This window comes from Pristis pectinata, chromosome 1 (genome assembly GCF_009764475.1).
Source record: "Pristis pectinata isolate sPriPec2 chromosome 1, sPriPec2.1.pri, whole genome shotgun sequence".
In the NCBI taxonomy this organism is placed as follows: domain Eukaryota; kingdom Metazoa; phylum Chordata; class Chondrichthyes; order Rhinopristiformes; family Pristidae; genus Pristis; species Pristis pectinata.
The window spans coordinates 60,401,786-60,425,536 of NC_067405.1; the positions used below are offsets into that span (position 1 = coordinate 60,401,786).

Consider the following 23,751-nt stretch of genomic DNA (forward strand, 5'->3'; position numbering starts at 1 on the left):
TCCATAATAATAGATGGGACAGGATTCAATGGAATGTTATCAGTATTTCAATTTATTTAGCCCAGACAAAGGCTAGATGATAGTAAAGGCTTCTTTCATTACATGGCTGTTTGCTCTTGACAAAATGGAAGCCAATTTTCTTCATGAATAACAGTTTTTTACATGTACTTTCCTTCCCTACAACCAAAGTTCAGCTGTTTTCCTCACTCATTTCTAACTTGTTACAGGTATAATCTTCCCTTGAACTTGAATTGACTGGCAAAACAAAGTATCTGTGAGTAAACCATCCTTAATTTGAAAGCAAAATAAATGTTGAGCATTGGTTTTAACAATACTTGTTTCTAAAAAATGTTATGAACATAGTTTGCACAAGAGATACTTGTAAGAATAAAAATAAATTGTAATTTTGTTTTCTAGTCACCCAAATTATATTCCCACAGATTGAATATGCCTCCACAACCCATTTAATCCATTTGTTTGAAATTATAAACAGGCTGTTCATACAGGTCCTCTATTATGTACATTTTGAAAGGAAGAACACCACTACACACATGAATCCCCACAGCATCTGGCAACCCTGTGATCTGTCTCAGAGACCGACATCAGAACATCCTTCAAGAGGGTGAACCCTCACAAGGTGTCAGGCCCCAAACAGTGTACCTCACAGGGTACCAAAAATCTGTGCCAACCAACTGGCTGGAGGGTTCAAGGACGTCTTCAACCTCTCACTCCTGAAGTCTGAGATTCCCACCCACTTCAAAAGGGCATCAATCATACAGTGCCCAAGAAGAGCAGGGCGAGCTGCTTCAACAACTATTGCCTGGGAGGCACTCACATCTACTGTGATGAAATGCTTTGAGAGGTTGGTCCATGGCCTAGAATTAACTCCTGCCTGATCAAGGACTTGGACCTGCTGCAGTTTGCCTACCATCACAACAGGTCTACAGTGGATGCAATTGCACTGGCTCTCCACATGGCTTTGGTGCACCTAGACCACAGCAAAACATACATCAGGCTGCTGTTTATCAATTACAGCTTGGCATTCAACACCATCATCCCCTCAATACTAATCAACAAGCTTCAAAACCTAGGCCTCTGCACCTCCTTCTGCAAACTGGATCCTCAACTTCCTTATCAGGAGACCACAGTCAGTAATAACATCTCCTTGTCGTTGGCAATCAAAAACAAGCATACCTCAAAAGTATGCACGCTTAGCCCACTACTCCTACTCTCTCTACACTCATGACTGTGTGGCTAGGTACAGGTCAGATGTCATCTATAAATTTGCCAATGGACACCACCGTTGTTGGCAGAATCTCAGATGGCGTTGAGGCAGCATACAGGAATGAGAAGGCATCATGAAGGACCTCACCACCTGGGACATGCCCTCTTCACGTTACTACCATCGGGAAGGAACTACAGGAGCCTGAAGACCCATACTCAACATGTTCATGTACAGCTTCTTCCCCTCCGCTATTAGATTTCTGAACAGTCCATGAACCCAAGAACACTACCTCATTATTCCTCTTTTACACTATTTATTTTCGTAACTTATAGTAATTTTTTGTCTTGCACTGTACTGCAGCTGCAAATCAAAACATATTTTCCTGACATATGCAATAACAGATCAGATTCTGAATTAACTCGCTCACTCATTAGCAAAACCTACGCTGTCAAACAGAAATGCACACTTCAACTCAGTCTAAAAAGAATGTGATTTAATGTTGTTCTATTTACCGAGAGAAGAACTTAAAAGTAACCTGAACTAAAATCCATCTGTATTTAAAATGGACAACGAACCATTTGTCATTCCATAGATCTACATTATCCAGACAAGGACATTTTCTATGTTTAGTGATTTTAATTGTGAAAATATGTTGGCTTCAAAAAGATGTCTTAACAGAACACTAACAGTTTTTATTTAACTATATATATACAAAAACACAATTTGTTTTCATCTTAAAGCAGTGTCTATTTTCCCCACACCAAAAACTTTTAAAAATAAGATTTCTTGGTATTTTTGGTTCGGTAGTAGAAATAATGAGGAAACATTTGCATTAAAACGGGGACGCATGAGAAATGATCAATGGGAAAACATATAGCATTTTACTGATCCAAAAGCAGATCGCAGTTTTGCAATCCTGAATTATGAAAACAGCAATATAAAAAAATGTATTGCCTGTATGTTCAATTAAATAATTATGAATAGATAACATTGCTAAAGTTTTAATATATAAATGGAGCATCACATGAAAATACAGTTGAACCTTATAATCCTTTTCAAGTTGTGCACCTCTATTATGTGCCAAATAATCAAACAAATGCCTAATAAAGATTTGCTACTTCAAATAACAATGAACTGTCCAATATTTTGCTATTTTTGCATTCTGCTATAGCTTTTGTAAGGAAGATCAATCAGTATCAAAGGAAATTGTAAAACTTGTCACAATGTCTGTAAAGAGCATTTTAATCAGTGTTCATCTCTTCTGATATCCAAACTAAATTACAGTCCAGCTTTTCAATTTTAAGCTGTACTTTAGCATTTTGCAATCCAGTTCCTAGAAAAAGAGATCTGAAAACTCCATTCTCCAATTAAAATAATGCATCCTCAAAAAAAAAGATGCAACATTTCTGCTGAATGGACAGATGCATTTTCCTTCCAAACAATTTTAGCTAATGAATTGAATTTACAACAATGTCATTATCACTGCACATTTCCATAAATGTAATTTTCAATTTTATTCACGTGCTGTACAGTAAGTGAATTGTTTTGCAGTCATACTCAAACTGTTCCCTCAAAGTTTCAGAAACCATCAATAGCAACTCACAGCCCTTTTAGGTCAGAATAGATTACTCCCAAACAATATATCTGAGAAAAATAATGTTGCATTTTCACAGCCCATAAGAGACTACAGAAGCAATTACTGTAACCTCGAGCAGTATTTGGGTACCAAATATCTCAAAAACAAACAGGAAATTTAATTCAAAGTATATGTAAATAATTCTGTGTGCTGTAATCTGCATACTTGCTCTTATAATATTCAAACGTGAACGAAATCTAACGTTTCACAAGTAAAGAGCACCTTTTAAAAGGTGAAGAGAAGTCCTTTCTGCTTGGAATATGAGCATTTAAAGACATCCATTCACCTTAAAAAAAACAATATTTTTAATCTTTTGGCCAGTCAACTGTTTCTTTTGATTAAGGGGGAGGGCAAGAAGAAATATGTGGAAAGATAGAGAGAAATAGGGACAATTTCTTTTCTTTAAAAAAACTATAATCTTGTGTTCTTCAGAAACACACATATACAGATTTCAGTTTAAAAAGATTAGCAATTCCCTACCCTCCCCAGCCCAATATAAGGAATACATTCAACATTAGAAACCTCAGATAATAATAATTAAATTTTCATTTTCACATAAAAGTCTGTTTCATTTGTGTTTACATCAATATCCCTGAAGCCCATTGTAGACTTTCTTCACTGGTCCTTGTTTAAGCAGGTTCTTGATATCTACAGGAATAAAACAAAAAAAATCATAAATCTATTTTCAAATTAGTCTACGTTAACTTACTTTACTGGAGAGGATGCACTTCAAGGTATCAGTGAAGCTACGCAAGGCTCTCAGATGGGCAAGAATCAGAACATCATCCACATCCCTCACCCAGAGCTGTTGGATATTTAATTAAAAAAAACAAGCAGGTAAAAAAAGACCCAATAAGTATGAAAAGAACAAAAGCTAGGATTTTAACTTTGGAGAGAGTTCTGCTTGGGGGTATAGGAAAGCAGGGCCTGTTGTGAAGTCAAGAAACCTGAAGATTCTTTTCCCCAAATGAAGGAGAATTTAAGATTGCTTACAGATCAAAAGTACAGAGAAAACAAACTACAGCATCATCTCCCAATAAAAGCAGAAGAATTTTCCAGATAAATGTAATGTGAAGTACAACCACAGGCAAATCATGTGCATAAAATCAATCTCAGTCATAAAAAGCAGCATGGCCACCATGCTTGATTGACAGGTGAATTCTCTAGCCATCTCCACTCTGGTGGCTGTAACACCATCAACCATCTGCAGCTTTCCCCAAAAGCCCAGCAGAATTTAATACTTGGCTTCTTAAGAGGTACTTTAGTCCATAGGGAGCCTTATTGACAGGCTGGAGATTTTGGCACAAGAAGCCTGCCTCAGAATATATTTAAGAGTGAGTGGTGTGGTGACAACAAAGTAGCATTAGGCACAAAGGAACACTCCTGCTCCTGATGAGTGACATTTACAAAACTTGAGTTTTGCAAATGGGCTTGCATCATTGATTCAGCCCTTCTCTTCTGCTTTCAGCTACCAGCTTTCCTAAGGGCAAGAACCATCCTGTTAACAGTAAAATGGGATGGTTTGGTCCCAATTTTCTCCTCAATAACCTTCAACATTCCACCCATCTATTTTTGGAGTTAAAATTCAGCCTAAATAAAAGGTCTAATTTTACAAATTTAAACTCCTGTTGTTTTAAAGAAGGAATCCATTACTTAACTGGATTTCATCCACCACAACTTAGATTTGTTTTTTTTTAAACATTTGAAAGGAATTAACTTAGAATAAGTGATTGCATAAACCATCTGGATCTTTATCAGGTAGAATCAAGATTTACTGCTCAAAATATTCCTTATTATAATTTACTATCTTTTGGTTCCCTGAACTGGATAGAACCAAAGTTATTTACAGCAAGTGATCTTAAATATATAATAAATTTCTTACAGTCTTCAGTGGACTATTTCCTTGTAGGATCTAATAGTTAGCTGATGCCCAGACCTAGGAAGTCAGAGTCCAGAATTTCCCTCATTATCCAGTAGAAATGGAGAGGAATTACTAGAATGAATACAATAGTACTTGGCAGATTAATTGCTATCTTTGGTCATCAACTTTGTTATGGTTGTATAATGCAACTAACAAGATCCCAAAGGAAGCACCAGGTAGACCATAGTCTTTTTCATCTAATAATTCCCATGATTCACCCTTTGTGATAAATTTAAAATGGAGTCAGGTGAGAAAGGAAGTAATTTCTGCAATGGAGTAGAGCAAAGATGCTAAAGAATGGATCAAAATGACACAGCAAGTGTCTTACTGTCTCAGGTATTTTCTTTCCTTCGAGTTGGCAAAAAACTTATGTGACTACTGAACCATGAAAAGTAAAGTGTGATTATTACATCTGCTTTGAAACAAACAGAACGTAACAGCAGGAAGAAAGCAATTTTACAGATTAATACTTGCCCTCCTTCTGATCATCAGTCAGTTTGTCCTTGGGGAAATCCACATCAAATGTTATTATTAGTGAACCCCTAATGTTGTTGTTGTCGAAATTCGGTAACCCCTCTCCTTTCTTCCATAGTTTTGCACCAGGTTTTGTAATCTTGTCTCTAACTACATGAACCTGAGAAACGATAAATTAAAAACAATTATCTAAAGAGGTAATGTTAAACTTCCAAATGCAAGCTTAAAGTACAAATATTTTCTACTTTACAGAAATCAACAGACTTAATTGTGAACAATTAAGCTCTGCTCTCAATAACAAAATTTGTAACAATTTAAACTTCTTACCTTGTGTCCATCCAAATGAGAAATATCCATTTCAAAACCTATCAGTGCTTCCACTAATGAAATTGTGACATTGGTGTAGAGGTCATCACCCCGTCTTTCAAACACTGGGTGTCTAAAATGAAAGAAAGTTACCAATGAGATTAAATTAAATGAGACTTAAGAATTTCTCAGTATAATTTAGCACATTAAACTGTAGTAAGCAGAACAATTTTGCCAATATGTTTTTACATAGAACTTGCACTACAGATGAAATATCAGACCTCAAAAATGTAAAAATGAGAGGAAGTCAGCCAATTTGTCAGGGCTTTCCTGGCTTAGACAAAATTGTTTATTGCCATAGCCTAGATCTTAAGATTTACACACAGTAATCTCATGAAGCATTCTTCAACAATTACCCCCTAATCCACTTTAGTGCCCAAGTCATATATAAATTCATAAAATCATGAGGCATAGACCATTCAGCCCACTACATCTGTGGGTTCCTTGAATGCACTTCAATGATTATATTCTTTTGAAAGGAAAAATTGGTATGTAACTTAAGTTACTGTGCTTTTTGATCAGAACCTTCTGCTCAGGTAAACTTTGATTTCCCTAGCTCCCCAGACTTCTATTTTTTGCTATTTAAATCCGTGATCTCTGGTTGCCGATGCTCCAAGTAGAAATTCATCTTGCAAACTATATCAAAATTACTCAATTTTGATACTAAATCTCTTCATAACCTTCTCTATTCCAAGGGGAGCAATTCTAACTTCTCTCCACATAATTCAAGTTCAAGTCCTCGATCTCTATTATCATTCTAGTAAACCTCCTCTACTCCATTTTAAAAATTTTGATATCTGTAAAACATTGTGCCCAGAACTGGATACGTTACTTTAGCAGAATCCCAACCAGTGATTCATGTTTACTACAATTTCTTTTCTTTAAAAGGTCTCTATTTACAAAGCCAAGAGTCTCGTTAAAAAAAATAGCCTAATCAACTTGCTCTGCCCATCTAACATCTGTAAAGATGTACAAATATGAGTAACTTTCCACCTGTTCCTGCACTCCATTTAAATTGCACCATTTCATTTATATTGCCTCCACCATCGGATTGAAAGTCACAGGTTTTCATTTCATGGCGAGTCTATCACTCCACTCCTCAACCTTCTTGACTAACAAAATTGATGACTTTTAAAACTGGGACAAAACAAAGGAAATCCACGCGACTCATCGGTCTTAAATAGAGAAGCAAAGCAAAGCAGTACTCACTTTTAAAACTTTAATTTTGAATTTCAGATCACCAGGCTCTCCATCTATATGCGGTTCACCTACACAAAAAAAGAGAAAGTACAACTTCATCTCTGCACAATAAAGTTGGCAGTTTTAATTATTAATTGTCAACAGTTTACAACAGCAAAAAAGCTGAATTTTGCTTTAACATGTTTATAGATACATTCAACCTTTTGAATATTTTGGTACAGTTAAGTACCAACTCAGTTCAGTTTTGCCACTCAACCGAGTTGATGAGATGAATTCAAGCCTAACTGGTCTATCAGAAGTGCCATCTTTCAGAGAAGACAACAACAGTAAGTATAATACGCTTTTTCAGATGGATACAAAAGATCTCATAGCATTGTTCCATTAAGAGGAGGTAAACTCTTATGTCCAAGTCCAATCAATACCACAAAATAGACTATCTATAAAAGCAAAAAGACCCTGTCGGCTCTGAAAATTCAAAAATAAAAACAAAACATTGGAAGTACTCGATAGGTCATTCAACATAGGTGAAGAAAGAATTAGATTTAATGTTTCAGGTTGATGACCTCTCATCTTTTAAAACATTGCAACTTGTGGGAGCTGATTACATGCAAACTGGGTGCAAGTTACCTACATTTAACATAAAAAGGGACCCATTTATTATTAGGCTGTGCAATCTTTAGAACACTGAAAATATTAAAGAATCAGATTAGAACCATAATAACACAGGAGGCCAAACCTGTGGGTCTCAGGTATGACAGGAGCATAGTGACAGAATCTGTGGAACTAGGTGCCCAAAATGGGGAAAAAAAAAATCAGATAGCTGATTATCAGAGCTTTACTATATTGTGTCTAATTCTGGGTAACCAGCTTTAGAAAGGATTTGAAGACCACATAAATGCTACAGAAAATGTGAAGTATTTTGGTTTCAAAAATGAACAACTTTATTTATATGGATAGATAAGAAATTGGTTTGTGCTCAAGAGGCAACAAGGTTGGGAGGAAATTTGATAGGAAGTATTCAAATCATGAAGGATCTAGACGAAGTAAATAAAAGTAAACTGTTCCTGTTAGTGGAATGGTTGACATCCAAAAGAGCTAAAGAACCCATGGCAACTCAAGAAGTAGTTATGATCTGGAACCCACTTCCTGACTGTGATTTTAGAAAAACATATGGATCATGTGAAGCATCCCAGTTCCCAAGGTGCTTTCACACCTCAGTAGAGTTTGGGTGGGTGGGGGGGGGGGGGGGGGGGGGGGGGGGGAGGGGGCGGGAGGTTTGAGATCTAAAAGCAGAAACGTCTTGCTGTACCAGGAAGAAAAACAAATCTTTGTTCTGGACTTCCAAAAAAAACAAATCTTTCATGTTTCCATCAATAAGGAGCACTGGTTTAGCAGCTCAGTGCATGGCAAGACAGACGTTTCACATGCTCCATACATTTCTTTATGAAATTGTAATGAGGTTGACAATTCACTCTGTATCCCCACTACAGTTGTACCCCCAGAGTTGTGTCTGTTTTGAACAGATGCAGTATTTAAAGGCCTGTCTGACTTATATCAGGTTATAAAATGGAGTGCCAAGCCCCCTATCACATTGTTCTTAGACAATTCCCATTTTAAAAGCAAGAGACCCAATTGTTGTCAACTCAGGAACTACTAGGAATAAGATTTCAGATCTTCTTCTCTTTCATGTCTGAATGCAACATTGGGGTGTTTTGTTTATGTTTATACCAACATATTAACAAACCAACATATCCAAAAAGCATACAAAGATGAGAGCAAGAAAAGAGGAACCAGAAAGTATTGTTAAAAAGGTAAGTTTTACAGGGATTCTAAAGAGGGAATACAGTACAATGAAGGGGTTTAGGAAGGAAACAGTGGGACTTAAACAACTTGGGACCCTGCCGTCTGTTGGAACAATGAAGGCTAATGGCAGGAAGTGGCTCTGAAAGGCTACTTAAGCAAGTTTCAGTAGGTAGGGAAAGGGAAGCTGCAGTGAATGTATGACTTCAGTTGGTTGGTGAACTCCTGGAATCAGCAGTAGTACAACAGACAAGTGGTGCAGGTCTGGATACAGATGGCAGGGTTTTGAATAAACTGGAATAAGGGAACCAGTGACTACATTTCAGTTAAACAGAAGCTGAATACAACAAAAATATGAATGAAGAATTTTTTTGAAAATAAGGGCAATTTGCAATGAAGTTAGTGGTTTTGGTGACAGACAGGATGACAATTTGTAACAGTTCACCAGATGATAAATGATGTAGTTTTACTCAGTAAGCAACTGGGAAGGGAATGGAATTCAACCAATGCCAGTCTTCCCAATGTTAGACTGATGGAGTTCTGGCCCAAGCAAAACACAATATTGTACAAGAAATCTCATACATATGATCATAGCACAGTTTGGTGAAAAATGATCTCAGTACTCATCACACAAACAGAAATTGAGCTCACTGTTTCAATTATTATTCTTTAGGACAGCATTGTCCAGTCTCTCCCAATAACTCAATCCCTCCAATCCAGGCAACATCCTTGTAAATCTTTTCTGTACCCTCTCCAGCTTGGATCACACCCTTCTTGCAGTGCGGTGAACTGAACAGTTCACAAGTCAGAACTGCAGCCGCAAACCAAGTTCCCACTTGGCAGAAGGTGCCTGCAGCACCTTAGCAGCTGGCAAATCCATACCGCTGGTCTCCCAAACACTCATTCACATGTACAGACTGTATACAAGTCAGGCATGCATAATCTGGGGAGGATCTGATATAAAATAATGATATAGGGGAGATGGCCAGTGTCTGTTTCCCATGGTATGGTGTCTGAAACTCGAGGGCATAGGTTTAAGGCAAAAGGGAGGAGGTTTAAAGGAGATCAAAGGGGTAATTCCACACGCCCCCCCCCCCCCCCACACACACACACAAAGAATGGTTGTTATCTGGCAGACATCTGCCAGATGAGGTAGCTGCAGCAAGAGCAGTAACAATAGTTAGGAGGCATCTTGACTGGTACTTGAATGAGCAGGAATAGAAGGATATAGAATTAATGCAGGCAAGTGGGATTAGTATAGGTAGACATGATGGCTGACATAGACATGGTGGTCCAAAGGGCCTGTTTCTATGCTGAACAGTTCTATGACTGTAGTATACAAACTAGGGAAGGTATTGGAGAGTAGCATGGTGGTTATATTAAGAACTAGTAACTTAGGAGGAAACTGAAGCATTTAAATACATTTGGAACAAATGTGAATATCACTACATTTCATGGACAAGTTGGGCCAAAGGACCTGTTTCCATGCTGTATTAATCTATGACTCTAATGATAATCATGCATCTATTGGATTGTTGTAAAAACCCATCTGCTTACGAATGTTCTTTATTCAATCCAACCCATGTGTCTCCAAACTTACAATCATGTGATTGACACTGAACTGCCCTCTAAAATAGCTTAGTACATTACTCAGTGGTAGGAAATTAGGGATGTTGTCATCCGATGAATAAAAAAATGCGACAATGCAAAGTTCTCAAATTATGCGCAAATGGGAGATGTTATTTGCACATTGTTGTTTGTTCCTCCTTTTGAAGTGAAGTGATGGGAAAAACGAACAAAAAGGTTTCTTCCAGTCAAGAAAATGGAGATATGACCAAGTTATCATATTTTTTTTAAACTTTCAAAAGAAAGAATACTTGCAGCATGAACCATCATACAACTTTGAAAGGCATGCCTAAATTACAAATACAAGGAACTTCCCATGCAGCCTGCTGTTAATAATGAATGAAGCCAAAATTTTGCACATGATCATACCTTCCCCAATGAAAGGATATTCCATTCCATCTCTAACTCCAGGCTCTATCTCCACCTCAAGTGTTCTCTCCTCATTTACAAGCCTAAATTTAAATTAAAAATAAATACTTAAAAAAATTATTAATTCCATTGTTTGCTGTCAAGGCTTAGATATGTGATTACAACTTTCCTACAACAAAGCTTGTCAAATGGTATCCAAGAGATATGTGGGTGGGTTATATTTAGAAAACTACTCCCATTTAAAAAGACAGCAACTTTTGTTACAATTCTTCTTAAAAGAACCACCACTCCAAACTCTTCAGGAGCGAATTTAATATATTTTCATATGAAAATCTTGTCGCACAAAGATGATTGTATGGCCCAATTCACAGAAGACAGACAGATGAACAGCAGTGGCCCTAATAATACAATCCAAACTCCAGGAACAACAATTGTTCTTTTTGCTTAACAAAATATTTTATCAAGTTGACCACTTTCTTTTGAACTGACCCTGCACTCTCCTCAATGCAAATATATGAAGTATTAAGACTAGTACTTACTTAACATTGGGACACTCATCACAAACCATCTCCTGGGTCATTTGGAATCTTCCAGGACCCAATTGTGTTGTTCTCATTTCTTGTCTACAGTTGCATTTTCCTCTTTCCTGGAGCCTGCTTTGCCACTGGCTTGTTTCGTACAACCTGTAAAATTCACAATTGTTCAGTTGGATCAAAAGATCAGTGATTTAAAATACTGCATATTATCACATAGAACTGTTTTCTCTACTAAGTACTGTCTAAATCATGGCACTGTTATATAAAATTGGTAAAGAGCTCCTCATGTTGGCTCAATGGAAACATGAACTATGTGGTTTAGCACTGAAAGAGACAGACTAGGAAGGTTTCTCATAAGTTAGCCATACTGAGCCAGGACAGTAATTTGGGGTGGGTAGAAAGACTAGATGCTCATTATCAATCAACCACCCAGCAATACCTGCCACCCACAGGCAACATGTCCAATATAGATCAACATGTTAAAAAAAATAATAAAGCGACTTTTATGAAGTAGCAGAAGGTGAATATCGAACTATTCCCTGGCAAAGAATCAATATTTTGAGGAAAATAGAGGTGGAAGAGAAAAAAAGTGGTGACATAAAAAATTTAAAAATTAACAATTTATTAAGTAATGAGTTCCTTCTACACAGGCATGATCCCATCCCAGATTCTTGCATTTTATATTAAGTAAATGGCTGTTGTGTCTGCTAAATTTTAATCAACAGAAATCATGGATTAGTGCAAGTTTTACATCAGTTCAGAATCATTCATTTTCTAAGTAAATTTAATAACCAACTTATTCTTTTTAAAGCCTGTTAGGGGCCATAAAGTAATTTTGCAACCTAACAACAGATCACAGGTGCAACCACAAAGGACGGTTTCCACCTGACCAAGTCTCTCATAACAATATTGTCAGAGCACATTGGTGCTATTTTGCTTTCATGGGTAAGGCATTACAAGAATAGGAAGTTCATTGATGGAGTGAGAGCACATTCAACTGGAAACACTGACTTGAAAATTGTAACTGTATTAGCAGCAAACTACCACTTGCCACAATTACACCGTATATCTAACAGTAACACTGGGATTTTTGTGCATGAGTAGTTTGCACAGATATACCAAAACTGCTATCAAAATCCAATGTTGCTCCACAGATTACACTCTTTACAGCTGTCTTCATCATAACTAAGGGGGAACACCCCAAAAATGTTACACTTTTAACCATAATTAACCACAGCAATTAACCTCAATTTGATTAATAACACCCTGTCCCAAAACCAAATTGTGCAAGTTGATTATTATTCCCTCAGTTAATATTTTGTTTTTCCAAGTAGTTTATGATATTACAGCTACTGCTCGTTTTACAAAAGCTTGGTTTTGGAGACATGCTGAACTATCATGATCCACCTGCTTCAATGGACACTTGGAGTTTAGTTTTTATACAGCAAGTGGACTGGACCTATCACACCAGGCAAACAAACAAAGGAAGATGCTTGCTTTTTGACTGGAAAGCTGAAAGGTGATCTGCAGTTGGCCAACAGAACTTTTGATTTACATGGAAATAGACTGCCTGAGCATTAACATAGTGGCCTAATAAAAGACTTTGAGAAAGATTACTAAAGGAAAACACAACAACACATTCATTTGGCAGGTGAGTTCAGAGGAAATGTGTTAGCAAGGAGCTGGATTCACCATAAGGTACTCTCTGCTTTCAGTGACAGAAGCTCTGATAAAAGGCACAGAATGAATGCTTCACAGCCTCTCAAGTTTAACAGAGGTCCTTCACCACAGAACAGAGACTAAAGCTAATTTCTTCAAGGAGCTTGATATTGCCTTCAGTGATCTCCAGCACCAAAACTACCCAGGGACTTAGAACCAAGAGACCACCTCATTATGCCTAGGATCAAACAGCTTTAGGTATTGGGGAACTTCAACCCAAGAGTGTGGGTGGTCCAACATAGGAAATATAAATCAATATGGGCCAAGGACTACTGGAGCTGTGATGCTATCATGAGCTTTTGCACAACTAATACAGATCTTCTGTTAGAACAAGCATGGAACTTCATGAGACTTGCACCAGTTAGACCTGGTACTAAGTAGACACGATTTTCTTAACAGCATCTTCAACACACATAGCTGTCTCAGGGCTAACAGTGACACAGATCATTCTCTGATTTGCACCAAGGTCAAGAGAAATCCTTAGCTTTCCATTCAAAGCAGAAATCTTGTCCCTGCATCAACGTCAGAATCAACAGTTCCTTAACTCCATTAAGGAAGTGTTCTCCAGTGTCCCCACAGTGTAGAAGAGAATTGGAATTAAAGAGCATTCAATGGTCAACATGGACGTGGTAGACCAAAGGGCCTGTTGCTGTGCTGTATAGTTCTATGAAAAAGGCAGGGTGGTCATCATAGAGCCAGACAGATGGGTGGAACACTGCCTTGTACTCCAGAGAAATTATCATAATCAGAGATTCTGTCATCAAAAAATAGTCTTTATGTCATGACAAAGCTACTGAAGTTATTAACTTACTTGTCGTGGGAAAGTTCCAGGTGATAATGGATTCTACCCAAACTTATCAAGCACAGGAAGCTGATGCTCTTGCAGCATCTGCTAAAATTTCTGTCCTCGTTAGAGGGAGCACTGTGCCCCAGGATAGGAGGGACACAAAAATACAAGCAAACCGCAGGAATTGTAACAAATAACAGGAGATCTCCCCGCTGAATATCAAGGACAGAGTATTGGCCCACGTTTCCCTAGCCAGACTGCAGAATCTTGGCTGAATCACAGGCTGGTTTTGGAACTGAAGATCCACGATCCAAACCACCTTCTCAGTGCAGCAGTTGCATGAGAAACACTGTGTGCGAAAACCATTAAATGCTGCCTTTATCCTCACCAAGGACAGTGCAAGCAGAATTGGTTTATTTAAACTGCTGAAAAGCTTTGGGTGCCTGAAGCTGCTCAGGGTGATCTGCTCACATGACAACACCAGGGGTAGGGGGCAAGCTAATATGGGGCAACGCTGGAATTCTTCCTGATCCACAGCAGGGTTTAAACAGGGTCACATCTACATCTATGCTTTTTGTCATATTCTTCTCACTGCTGCTCTCGTGCCTCCAGCTCATCCACAGAGAATGCCTATTTATACATCAGAACCAATAGAAAGCTGTTCAGCCTTACCCAGAGAGCCAAGTCAAAGGTGCACCAGGTCTTCACTGCACACCTCTGGCTGACAATTGATAGACACTCTCACACCTGCAAAAAGCCTGAACTTACCATCAAAATTCGGATGTCCAGGATGCTGTTATATCATCATCAATTAGCACTAATGTGTTACTGGAGGTTGTTGACAGCTTCACATATCCAAGCTCTGCAATCACCAGCAATCTGTCACTTGATGCTGAAATAAACACACACATTGCAAAAGCTGCTGCTCCCACTTTCACTGCCTCAGACCCATCCTTAATATTTGCAGATGCGAGTGTTTGTCCAGTCGCAACTGGAGGTGTCCCCAGGTGTAGTAGGCTGGTATACTCTCTGATGAGGTCCTGCCACACTTTTGACTTGGCTCTTAGGGTAAAGCTGAATAGCTTTCTACTTGGTTTAAATAAGCAGAAGGGAGTCACCACATAAATGCATTAATTACCAAATACCAGATTTGTGATGGGTTTTCTGTTAATTACTTACTTCTACAAAATTGCCTGAATATACTTCTTCAAGTGTAACTTCAAGGTCCACTACTATGTCACTTCCTCGAGGAATGTTCCGGTCTTGATGTCGTGGACTTCCTCCAAACATAAAACCGAAGTCTCCAAAAAGCTACAAGTCAAAAATAAAATGATTTGTCCAGTATAAGTAAAAAAACTAAGAAATAATAGAATCTTGCTTCTACTTTTTCAAATTTGATTTTCAGTTGAGTTCACATTTAGTCAAACCAGTTCTTGTGAATGGATCATAACTGTATCACAGTTCTGATGCTTTAAAAAGCAAGATGTCAGGTTTAATATTTGCTTGTTAGATCAGATGATCCGAATGGCTGCATTAGCACAGAAAGTGACCATTGCTGATCACTCTACAATAAACTCTGGAGCGAGAATTAGCTTTAATGTCAAATGTTAACTTGTAACAATAGGGAATAAAACTCACACTTACTCTTAAGGCTAGTTTCCAATGACAATTGAAAATTAATTCAATATTCCTTTCAAATCCAGTGAAAACTGAATTTCAGATATGCTAAATTATATACAGAAAGTTTATTGGTAAGAGTTGAGTCCTACAAAAGGAGAGCTAGTTATAGGCTCAAGACTAAGATTGTATTCTAAGACCTGACATAAAGATTGCGAAGGACATTACTTACTGTGAAAATATGTCATCATGAGAACCTTGACGACCTTCCTTTAAACCCTCCTCACCATACATATCATACTGTTTCCTCTTCTCTTCATCAGACAAAACCTATTAAGTATAGATAACACTGATCAATAAATGGTTTATTACCGTTAGCCTACATAAGCATAGCTGAAGTAGAACCAAAAAGGAACATTGTAGTTCTAGTTAGTCCATATATGAGACTGGTTTGTCAGAGTATTAGAGTAATACAGCATGGAAACACAGCCTTTGGCCCAACTCATCCATGCCGACCAAGATACCTCTTACAAAATAAAGATTTTCAGCACTTCACAAATCCTTAAAACTATTATGTTTATCTATGATTCCACACCAGGTTATAATGGAAACTAAAACAAAGATCATCTTCTCCAATTCGAGGCACATGGGCTTGCACATATTCTTACATGCCAGGAAGCTTAGGAGAAAAATAAACTCAATTAATAATTTCTGCCTTTAACCAAAGTTTGTATTTTACTAACAAGCTTTTACAATGCACAAAGTGACTGGATTCAAATCTCATCCTAGGTATTTGGTTCCACTATTACTCCTGCCCTTAAAATCTCCCAATTCTCTGCCTAAATCAACAGGCAATCCTTAGAAGTGAATTTTTTTTTCTTGTTTCAGTTATGAGGAACTTTTCCAGATTAAGAATATAGAGGTGGTATTCAAACTGTGAAACCTTCCAGGAAGGAAGGGACACGAACAGGTAGATGAAGGAACTCAAATCTCTTTCACTTATTTATTCCAATTACACTAGCTTGGTTTTCTTGAGTCACACCATACTATCATTTCTAGGGTACACCCTTTAATCTGTTTAACAGCCAAACTTCAGATATGAACTTTTCAAGAAAAAAAATCAGAGAACAAGATGTTCACAGACATGTTATATGTGGCAAAAGAAATCTTTTTTTTTTTGAGTGGAGCAACTAACAATCTGCTGGAGGAACTCAGTGGGTCGAGGTGGCATCTCAGGGAGGAAAGAAACTGTCATGCATGCATGCAGTGTTTTGACCCGAAAAGGTGACAATCTCTTTCGTCCCACAGATGTTCCTCGACCCACAGATGTTCCTCCAGTAGATTGTTTGTTACTCCAGATTCCAGCACCTGCAGTCTCTCATCTTCATTTCTGACTTGGCAAGAGAAATGAAAGTCCTTGAATTTTCTTAGCTGCACTATTACATTAAGTAACATTATTAGCGAAATACTCTCACCTGCTCAATTCATTCATGCATCTCAAAATTTTTCATACTTCTAACAAGGGAACAAAAGCAAAGTGGGTAAATGGGTATCCTTCAAATTAGTAACCTCTGTTCCAGAGATTAATTTAGTAATGGCTTAAGTGAGACACACAGAGTGAGTATCAAGTAGTTTTGATTTGTCTTTCATTTCCTCTTCTCTCACGTTTACTCAAGGACACGTTAATTCAGTTAAGGGTTTGTACAGATTCAGTTATTGTGTGCACATCTATTTTCAGCAAAGTTGAAGTTTTTATTTGAATTTGCATTTCCTCGAGGTTATATTCTTAAACATGCCCTGCCACTTTTAAGAAAGTAAAAAATCAACAGAGAAACAATAAATAAAGGCAAACATTAAAAAAAATGCTGGCATGATTTCTATAAAATCCTGTTTCTCTCAGGCACAGGATGTGATCCATTTATGCATGTTCTGGATACCAAAGGTGTAATTAAAGGTGCAATGTAATCACAAATGTACTTTTATGAAATCAGGTACCTCTAAGGAAGCCTTGTGGGATAATTTATTAAGTATATAGCATTTGTACACAAATATCATTATGTGCATACTATTATTCAAAATGTTTCTAATGGGTGAGGTAGTTCTGTGGTAACTTGGAGACGTCATTGACTGTGTTCCAAACTTCTGTATCGAACTTGGTGATCCAATTTTCAAATCAGATCAATCTACTGAACTCAGTAATGGAACTCAAGAGCGGAAGAGAATAGTTAGGTTGGGTTTCTTGCCATTCAACTCCAATGCCTCAATAGGTGGAATGCAAAGTTGCAAGAAACTTTATTTGTAAACAAGTAAAAACAGCTTAACATGGTACAGCTCAGACATTATTATTCGAAAATATGTCAGTCATCATTTTCTTAGAACTGAAAGATATTAGAAATGAATATTCAAATAAGGAAATAGATTGGTGGAAAGAGAGAAGGAGAAAATAAAGATATTCAAAAGTACTTGGGCACAGAACATTAAATTAATTGAATATTACTAGGGAACAAAAAGGCTTAATGAGACAGGAAATGAAACATTTAAAAAACGAAGAGCATGAAACTAATTAAAAAGGAGGGGGATAAAACACAGCAAGGCCAGGTGGAGGTTGCCTGAGAATCTGCTACAAATTTCTTGAGTATATAAAACAAGTTTGGGCAGACTCCAAGTATCAAATTGCTCCAACCCCATTGTTGGAAATCCATCCCTCAAAAAAATTCCATATCACCAGAACAAAAACTGCATCTACAGTTAACACTGATTTTAACATTATTAGACCTTGAGGCCAAAGGGTTGCCAAATGGTTTGAGATCAATTTGTTGTTAATCATGCATCATTCAAATGAAGTGAAGCGCAGAGTGGGAGAGGGACAGAGACTTGAAATGACAAGCAACAGACAGGTCTTCAGCAGTTATCTAATGTGTTCAGATTCCCTACTGCAGGAGATCCCACAATAAACAATACAAAACTTCTGATGAAAGAGGTATAGTCTTGCAATCTTAAATGTTTTCAACTCTCCTTTTGCATTTTTATTTCAGATTTCCAACATGTGCAATATTTTGCCTTTGAATACTGATCTATATCAAATGCAAGGATTTTGGAATGTCCCAAGGTCATGGAAGGTCACTATATAAATGCAAGTTCATTCCTTACCAACCTGAACAGAGCTTATGCAAAACTGCTTTTTCCACAGGAGTGGCATTCTGGATCCTGAGCAGGAGACGAAGTGGTAGATGTTGCCTCTCCTACGCTTACCAGTACCCTTAACTAGCGGACCACGTTGTTTTATTTATACAAACACACCGACGGACTTAATCCATTTCTGAACTACGATAAATTGACGAAAAATGGACCCGTTCAACAAAATGCATATTAGGAAAAGCAATACTACCTAACAGTCATTGTTTCGGGAATTGGAGTTTATTCAAACATTAAGCCATCATTTATTAGACAGCTACAAATATGCGATTAAAACATGAATATTGAAAGAACCTTACCGCAGTTTTCTGTTGGTTTAAATTATAGTGAGCGCCCTCTCACCTCTCTACTAGTAGCCAATGAGCAGAAGCCACACATCCTCCCTGACTTGTCATCATTACAACTCAGAACTAAAAAAAAGTGACTCGGAGACTTCACATGGAAAAGGCGAATGCACCTTCAGCCGACTCTTACACCGTAACATTGCTTTTACACACACTCACTGCCCTCCCCCACTCCCCACCCCTGACCCACATACACACTCTCCGTGCCTTGCTCCCTACCTCATAAGCAGCCCCCAAATCCTGGAACTTATCCTGTGCCGCCGGATCGTCCGGGTTTCTGTCGGGTGCAGCTGCAGGGCCAGTTTGCGATAAGCCTTCTTGATATCCTTCACCGAGGCGCTTTTAGAAACCCCCAGGATCTTGTAGAAATCCCGCCTGTTCTCCCGGGGGGGGGGGGGGGGGGAGAGAGAAGATACAAAATATAGACACACACGGAGTGAAATAAGACTTTATAACACAGCAGCCTATTCCTTACTGAACTGAGGAGACCCGCAAGGGCCACGGTAAATCACGTAACGTTTTTTTGTTAAAATAAAAGGCAAAGTGAGCAAGTCCCCACCCGCCGGTGGTCACACCGGGGCCGTCGATGTTCATTCCCATTCAGTGAAGGTGGAAGCTGCAGCAAAATCCGGGCTGCGACTGTAACAATGTTCCCCGGGCGCCAGCCCCGCCATCCCCGGGCCAACTCACCCGGACAGCACCTCCCCGCTCAGGCACACCAACACAAAGCAGACAGAGCGCAGGCCCACCGCCATGCTTGCCCACTTTTCTCCGTCGCTTTTTCCCTTCCTCCCGCTTGCTCAAGTTGCTCGTTGCGAGCGGCAACTACCGGCAGAAGCACGTCAACAGCATCACCGCTTCCTCATGGCCTATGCCCTCGCTGGGGGAGGAGCCCAGACGCCGACACGAATTTGCAGATGAATTGGTTGGACGGGCGAGGGAGGAAAGCTTTTGTGTGTTCGGAATTTGACCTGGTGTATAATAAACCAAAACACGCAAAACAAAACCATCAGATCTTCTTTCATTTATCTTTATGTTTTAGTTGCAAAATTAATGTTTCTTGATATTTAATGTTGTAACAAGTTGAATCACAAAGAGTTTCATTAAATTATGCAAAAATATAACTCGTTCAGTAGATGAGGAGAATGCAAAATGACAATACTTACAGCCCTATGTAAATATGTGGTTGACCTTTTACCCCTTCTAACCTTTAGTTCTGGAAAATTTAAAATACTATCATAAAAGTTAGAGGGAATTCGAATAAATTGTGAAGGTGAGTAAGACGCGAAATATGGATTACTCAAGAAAAGAATTAGTGCAGACACGATGGAGAGGATAGTCGCTTTTACTGGGGGTGGGATCACCCGTTCATTACAGTTATATTACATAATTGATATTGTTACTCTGAGATCTGCTATTGTCACATTATGGAATTATCACACTATTTAATATTTTCTCCAAATTCATAAGCTTTGCTACCTCTCTTCACCTCTAAAAGCATTTTAACTGTCAGTTTGTGCATGCCTTTCATCATTTCTTCATATTTTCTTACTGCAATATTATGAAGTATCTCCAAAGATTATGCTTTTTTAAGACACACATATAAATTCTTTACTTAACTTATCAAAGTAATTTTGTTTGTAATGTAAGTTCATATAAAAGTAACATTTGATTTATAAACAAAATTATCATTCTCCTTATACCCACATTTGTGACCTGGATCATTAGTTATCATGAGAAGAAAGTATCTGAGTGCTGTGGAAAAAATGTTAAGATTAGTTAGGCATTTTAACCGCATCTCCAAAAACTTAAGTTTGCCATTTGAGATGTGGGCCCTTAGCTGAACACCGATATATGTACATAGTTCCAGAATTTATGCCATTAATTTCAGATTTCTTTTACATCTGATGATTTTTACACCCGTGACACTACATGCTTGTGATACTGCTGCAAATAAGCTTTTCATTGCACCGGTGCCTATACATACTTGCGTATAAACTCGACTTTGACTTTTCTTATTTTACCTAAGGCTTGTTTGTAATGGTGTCCTCTTATGCCTGGAGAATAAGCCACTGCTCCCAGTGGACTGAAATTGGTAGAGATTATAATAACATAAGAATTTGCAGCAGAAATAAGCCATTTGGCCCCTTCTAGTCTGCTCTACCATTCATTGATTTTGCTGATGTCTCTCAGCACGACTTTCCTGTACATATCCCCTTTGCCATTGATATTTTTCTGGATTTAAGAGAAGCAATCTCTTTATTAAATCAACTCAATGACAGAACCTCCATAGCCCTCCAGGCAGGGGATTCTAAATGCTTACCACCCACTGAGTGAAGAAGCTTCTCCTAGTCACCGTCCTAAATGGCCTACCTCTTAGTCTGAGACAGTGACCACTGGTTCTAGATTCCTCAGTCAAGGGAAACATTTCCTGCATCCCCTCAGCACAATTTTATAAGTAAGTCACACGTTAGACTATGCATCCTCTGGTATCTATCCCATTGCACATTATCCTTATAAAATCTCCAGAAAGTTAGCTTATGAAATTTTGCCAAATCCCCTGTGGGGATTGATCAATGCAAACATTTTAATGGAGTACTTTTTAGATCTAACATCAACACCATATAGATATAGATTGTGCATGCAGGCCATCCCCAGGTTATGAATGCCAAACTCATGGACATCCCTGCATACAAATGAGCTCCCATATTATTATTAAATTCAAAAAGCTCAGTCTCTCTGCTTTTTAGTAATTGGTCTTTCTTATCAGTGCTATGTGCCTTTGGTGCCATTTATTGCAACATTATGAGGTATAATTACCATATCAAAGAATTGTTGTGTATTTCCATCTTAGGGACAAAATCGACTTGTGGGCATCTGTAAAAACAGAATGCATTCATTAACCAGGGATAGCCTGTACATAGAAAACACAGCACTATCGCAAAGCTAAAACATTGCAGATGTTAGAAATCTAAAATTTAAAAAAAATGAAATTGCTGGAAAATCTCAATCAGGGAGCATCTGTGGCAAGAGGAACACAGTTAATGTTTCAGGTTAGTGACGTTTCATCATAACAGGTTAAATGCAGGGTAAAGTTCTGTCCATTACAGCTTAACATCAGAGTGACCTCTTGCAATAAATCTGACCACTCAATAAAACTGTCCCATGGATGTTTGCTTATTATGAACTAAGTTCTGGAGTAGTTGTAATCCATGCTTTTCTGAATGTTTCTGAGGCACCTCAAAGCACCAGAGAGATTTCACCAATGCTGTCTCCATAAAACCTTCCAAATCCACTTGCTGGATAAGTGACTGAATGTTAATGTCCTCTCCTACACCCAAGTTACACTCACTCAGCTCTAATGGGCAGACCATATTATTTGCATGCTCAACACCAGCTCTTGAAACACTCTGTTGCAAGCTCTGTCATGGCGAGAGATTACCAGATAGACAAGGGAAGGTATTCATGGATGTTCTCAAAGCATTCTTGAAAATATTCAACAGCCCCACCAACTCTTAAGAATCATTGGCCCATCACAACCCAAGTGGTAAAGGCACATTCAAGGTGACAAAGAGAATCTCAAGTTCATGTATTAGGAGCATGCAGGATTCCAATGCAAATGGCAGTAGTTCGCTACCTCTCACACTACCCACCTATTTGCTTCATCAAACAACTCCTGCCTCAGTTGTGACATGTATGCAGGTCCCACACCAGTCCCCCCAAAACACACAGCTCTATGCCAAGAGACACCTTAGAAGATAGAAGACTTATGAACAAGAGTTAGACCATGCAAACTCACAAGATCATAAGACAAAGAAGCAGAAGTAGGCCATCTGGCCCATCAAGTCTGCTCCATGAGCTAAACTAATACTATTCTTATCTAGCCCCAATTTCCGGCTTTATCCCCATATCCCTTGATACCTTGACTAATTAGATATCTATCAATCTCCTCCTTAAATGCCCCCAATGATTGGGCCTCCACATCTGTACATGGAAAAGAATTCCATAATTTCACTACCCTCTGGCTAAAGAAATTTCTCATTTCTGTTTTAAACCGGTACCCTCTAATTCTAAGATTGTGCCATCTAGTCCTGGACTCACCCACCAGGGGAAACAGCTTAACCGCATCTACTCTGTCCAGTCCTTTCAACATTCTAAATGTTTCTATGAGGTCCACTCTCATTCTTCTGTACTCCAGTGAGTAGTCCAAGAGCTGACAAACGCTCATCATAAGTAAGCCCTTTCATTCCGGGAATCATCCTCGTAATTCTTTTCTGAACCCTCTTCAACATCAGTACATCCTTCCTAAGATATGGGGCCCAAAACTGCACACAGTACTCCAAACAGGGCCTCACCAGTGCCCCGTAGAGCTTCATCAACACTTCCTTACTTTTATACTTCATACCTCTCGAAATGAATGCCAACATTGCATTCATTTTCTTTACTGCTGATCCAACCTGGTGGTTAACCTTTAGGGTATCCTGCACGAGTACCCCCAAGTTCCTTTGCACTTCTGTACTTTGAATTTTCCCTGAGTTGGGACTTTTATAACTGTCAGCAAAGAGACTTATACTTTTGCAGTCTGATGTAAAATCAAGTCCTGGTCCCAAAATGCATTTAATAAATAAACCTAACCCTGGCAGCAGACCTACCAGATCCTGGCAAGACTACTGGATAGGGTCATGAAGTTTGTTGTCTGCCCAGAGTCCAACACCTGTAGTTTCTTGTGTCTCCATTCTCATTTGTTGATGGACTTTTCCGAGCGCCCGGGTTAGTCTCTCTGTCCGCGGGTTTGAGCATCATTAAACAAGATGCTGGAGGAACGCACCAGGTCGGTCAGCCTGTGTGGCGGGAAATGGGCAGTTGGCGCTTCATGTCGAGACCCTCCAGTTGCCTGATTGCTCTCCCGCCACTGGGGCGGCGCTGCTAACGCTGC

The 23,751-nt window shown here is 38.6% G+C and overlaps 1 protein-coding gene across 1 annotated transcript; it reads right to left on the reverse strand.

The window, feature by feature from the left end:
- Positions 1-1,896: 1,896 nt before the first annotated feature.
- Positions 1,897-23,635, reverse strand: LOC127578227 (dnaJ homolog subfamily B member 11-like). The gene is given in 15 exon segments (XM_052029981.1): positions 1,897-3,509; positions 5,257-5,416; positions 5,584-5,694; positions 6,832-6,890; positions 10,618-10,700; positions 11,157-11,254; positions 11,256-11,300; positions 14,839-14,970; position 15,298; positions 15,509-15,606; positions 19,035-19,096; positions 19,099-19,190; positions 19,506-19,786; positions 21,636-21,692; positions 23,468-23,635. Coding segments are annotated over 13 exon segments (1,071 nt in total). The 5' UTR covers positions 19,571-19,786; positions 21,636-21,692; positions 23,468-23,635; the 3' UTR covers positions 1,897-3,444.
- Positions 23,636-23,751: the final 116 nt, after the last annotated feature.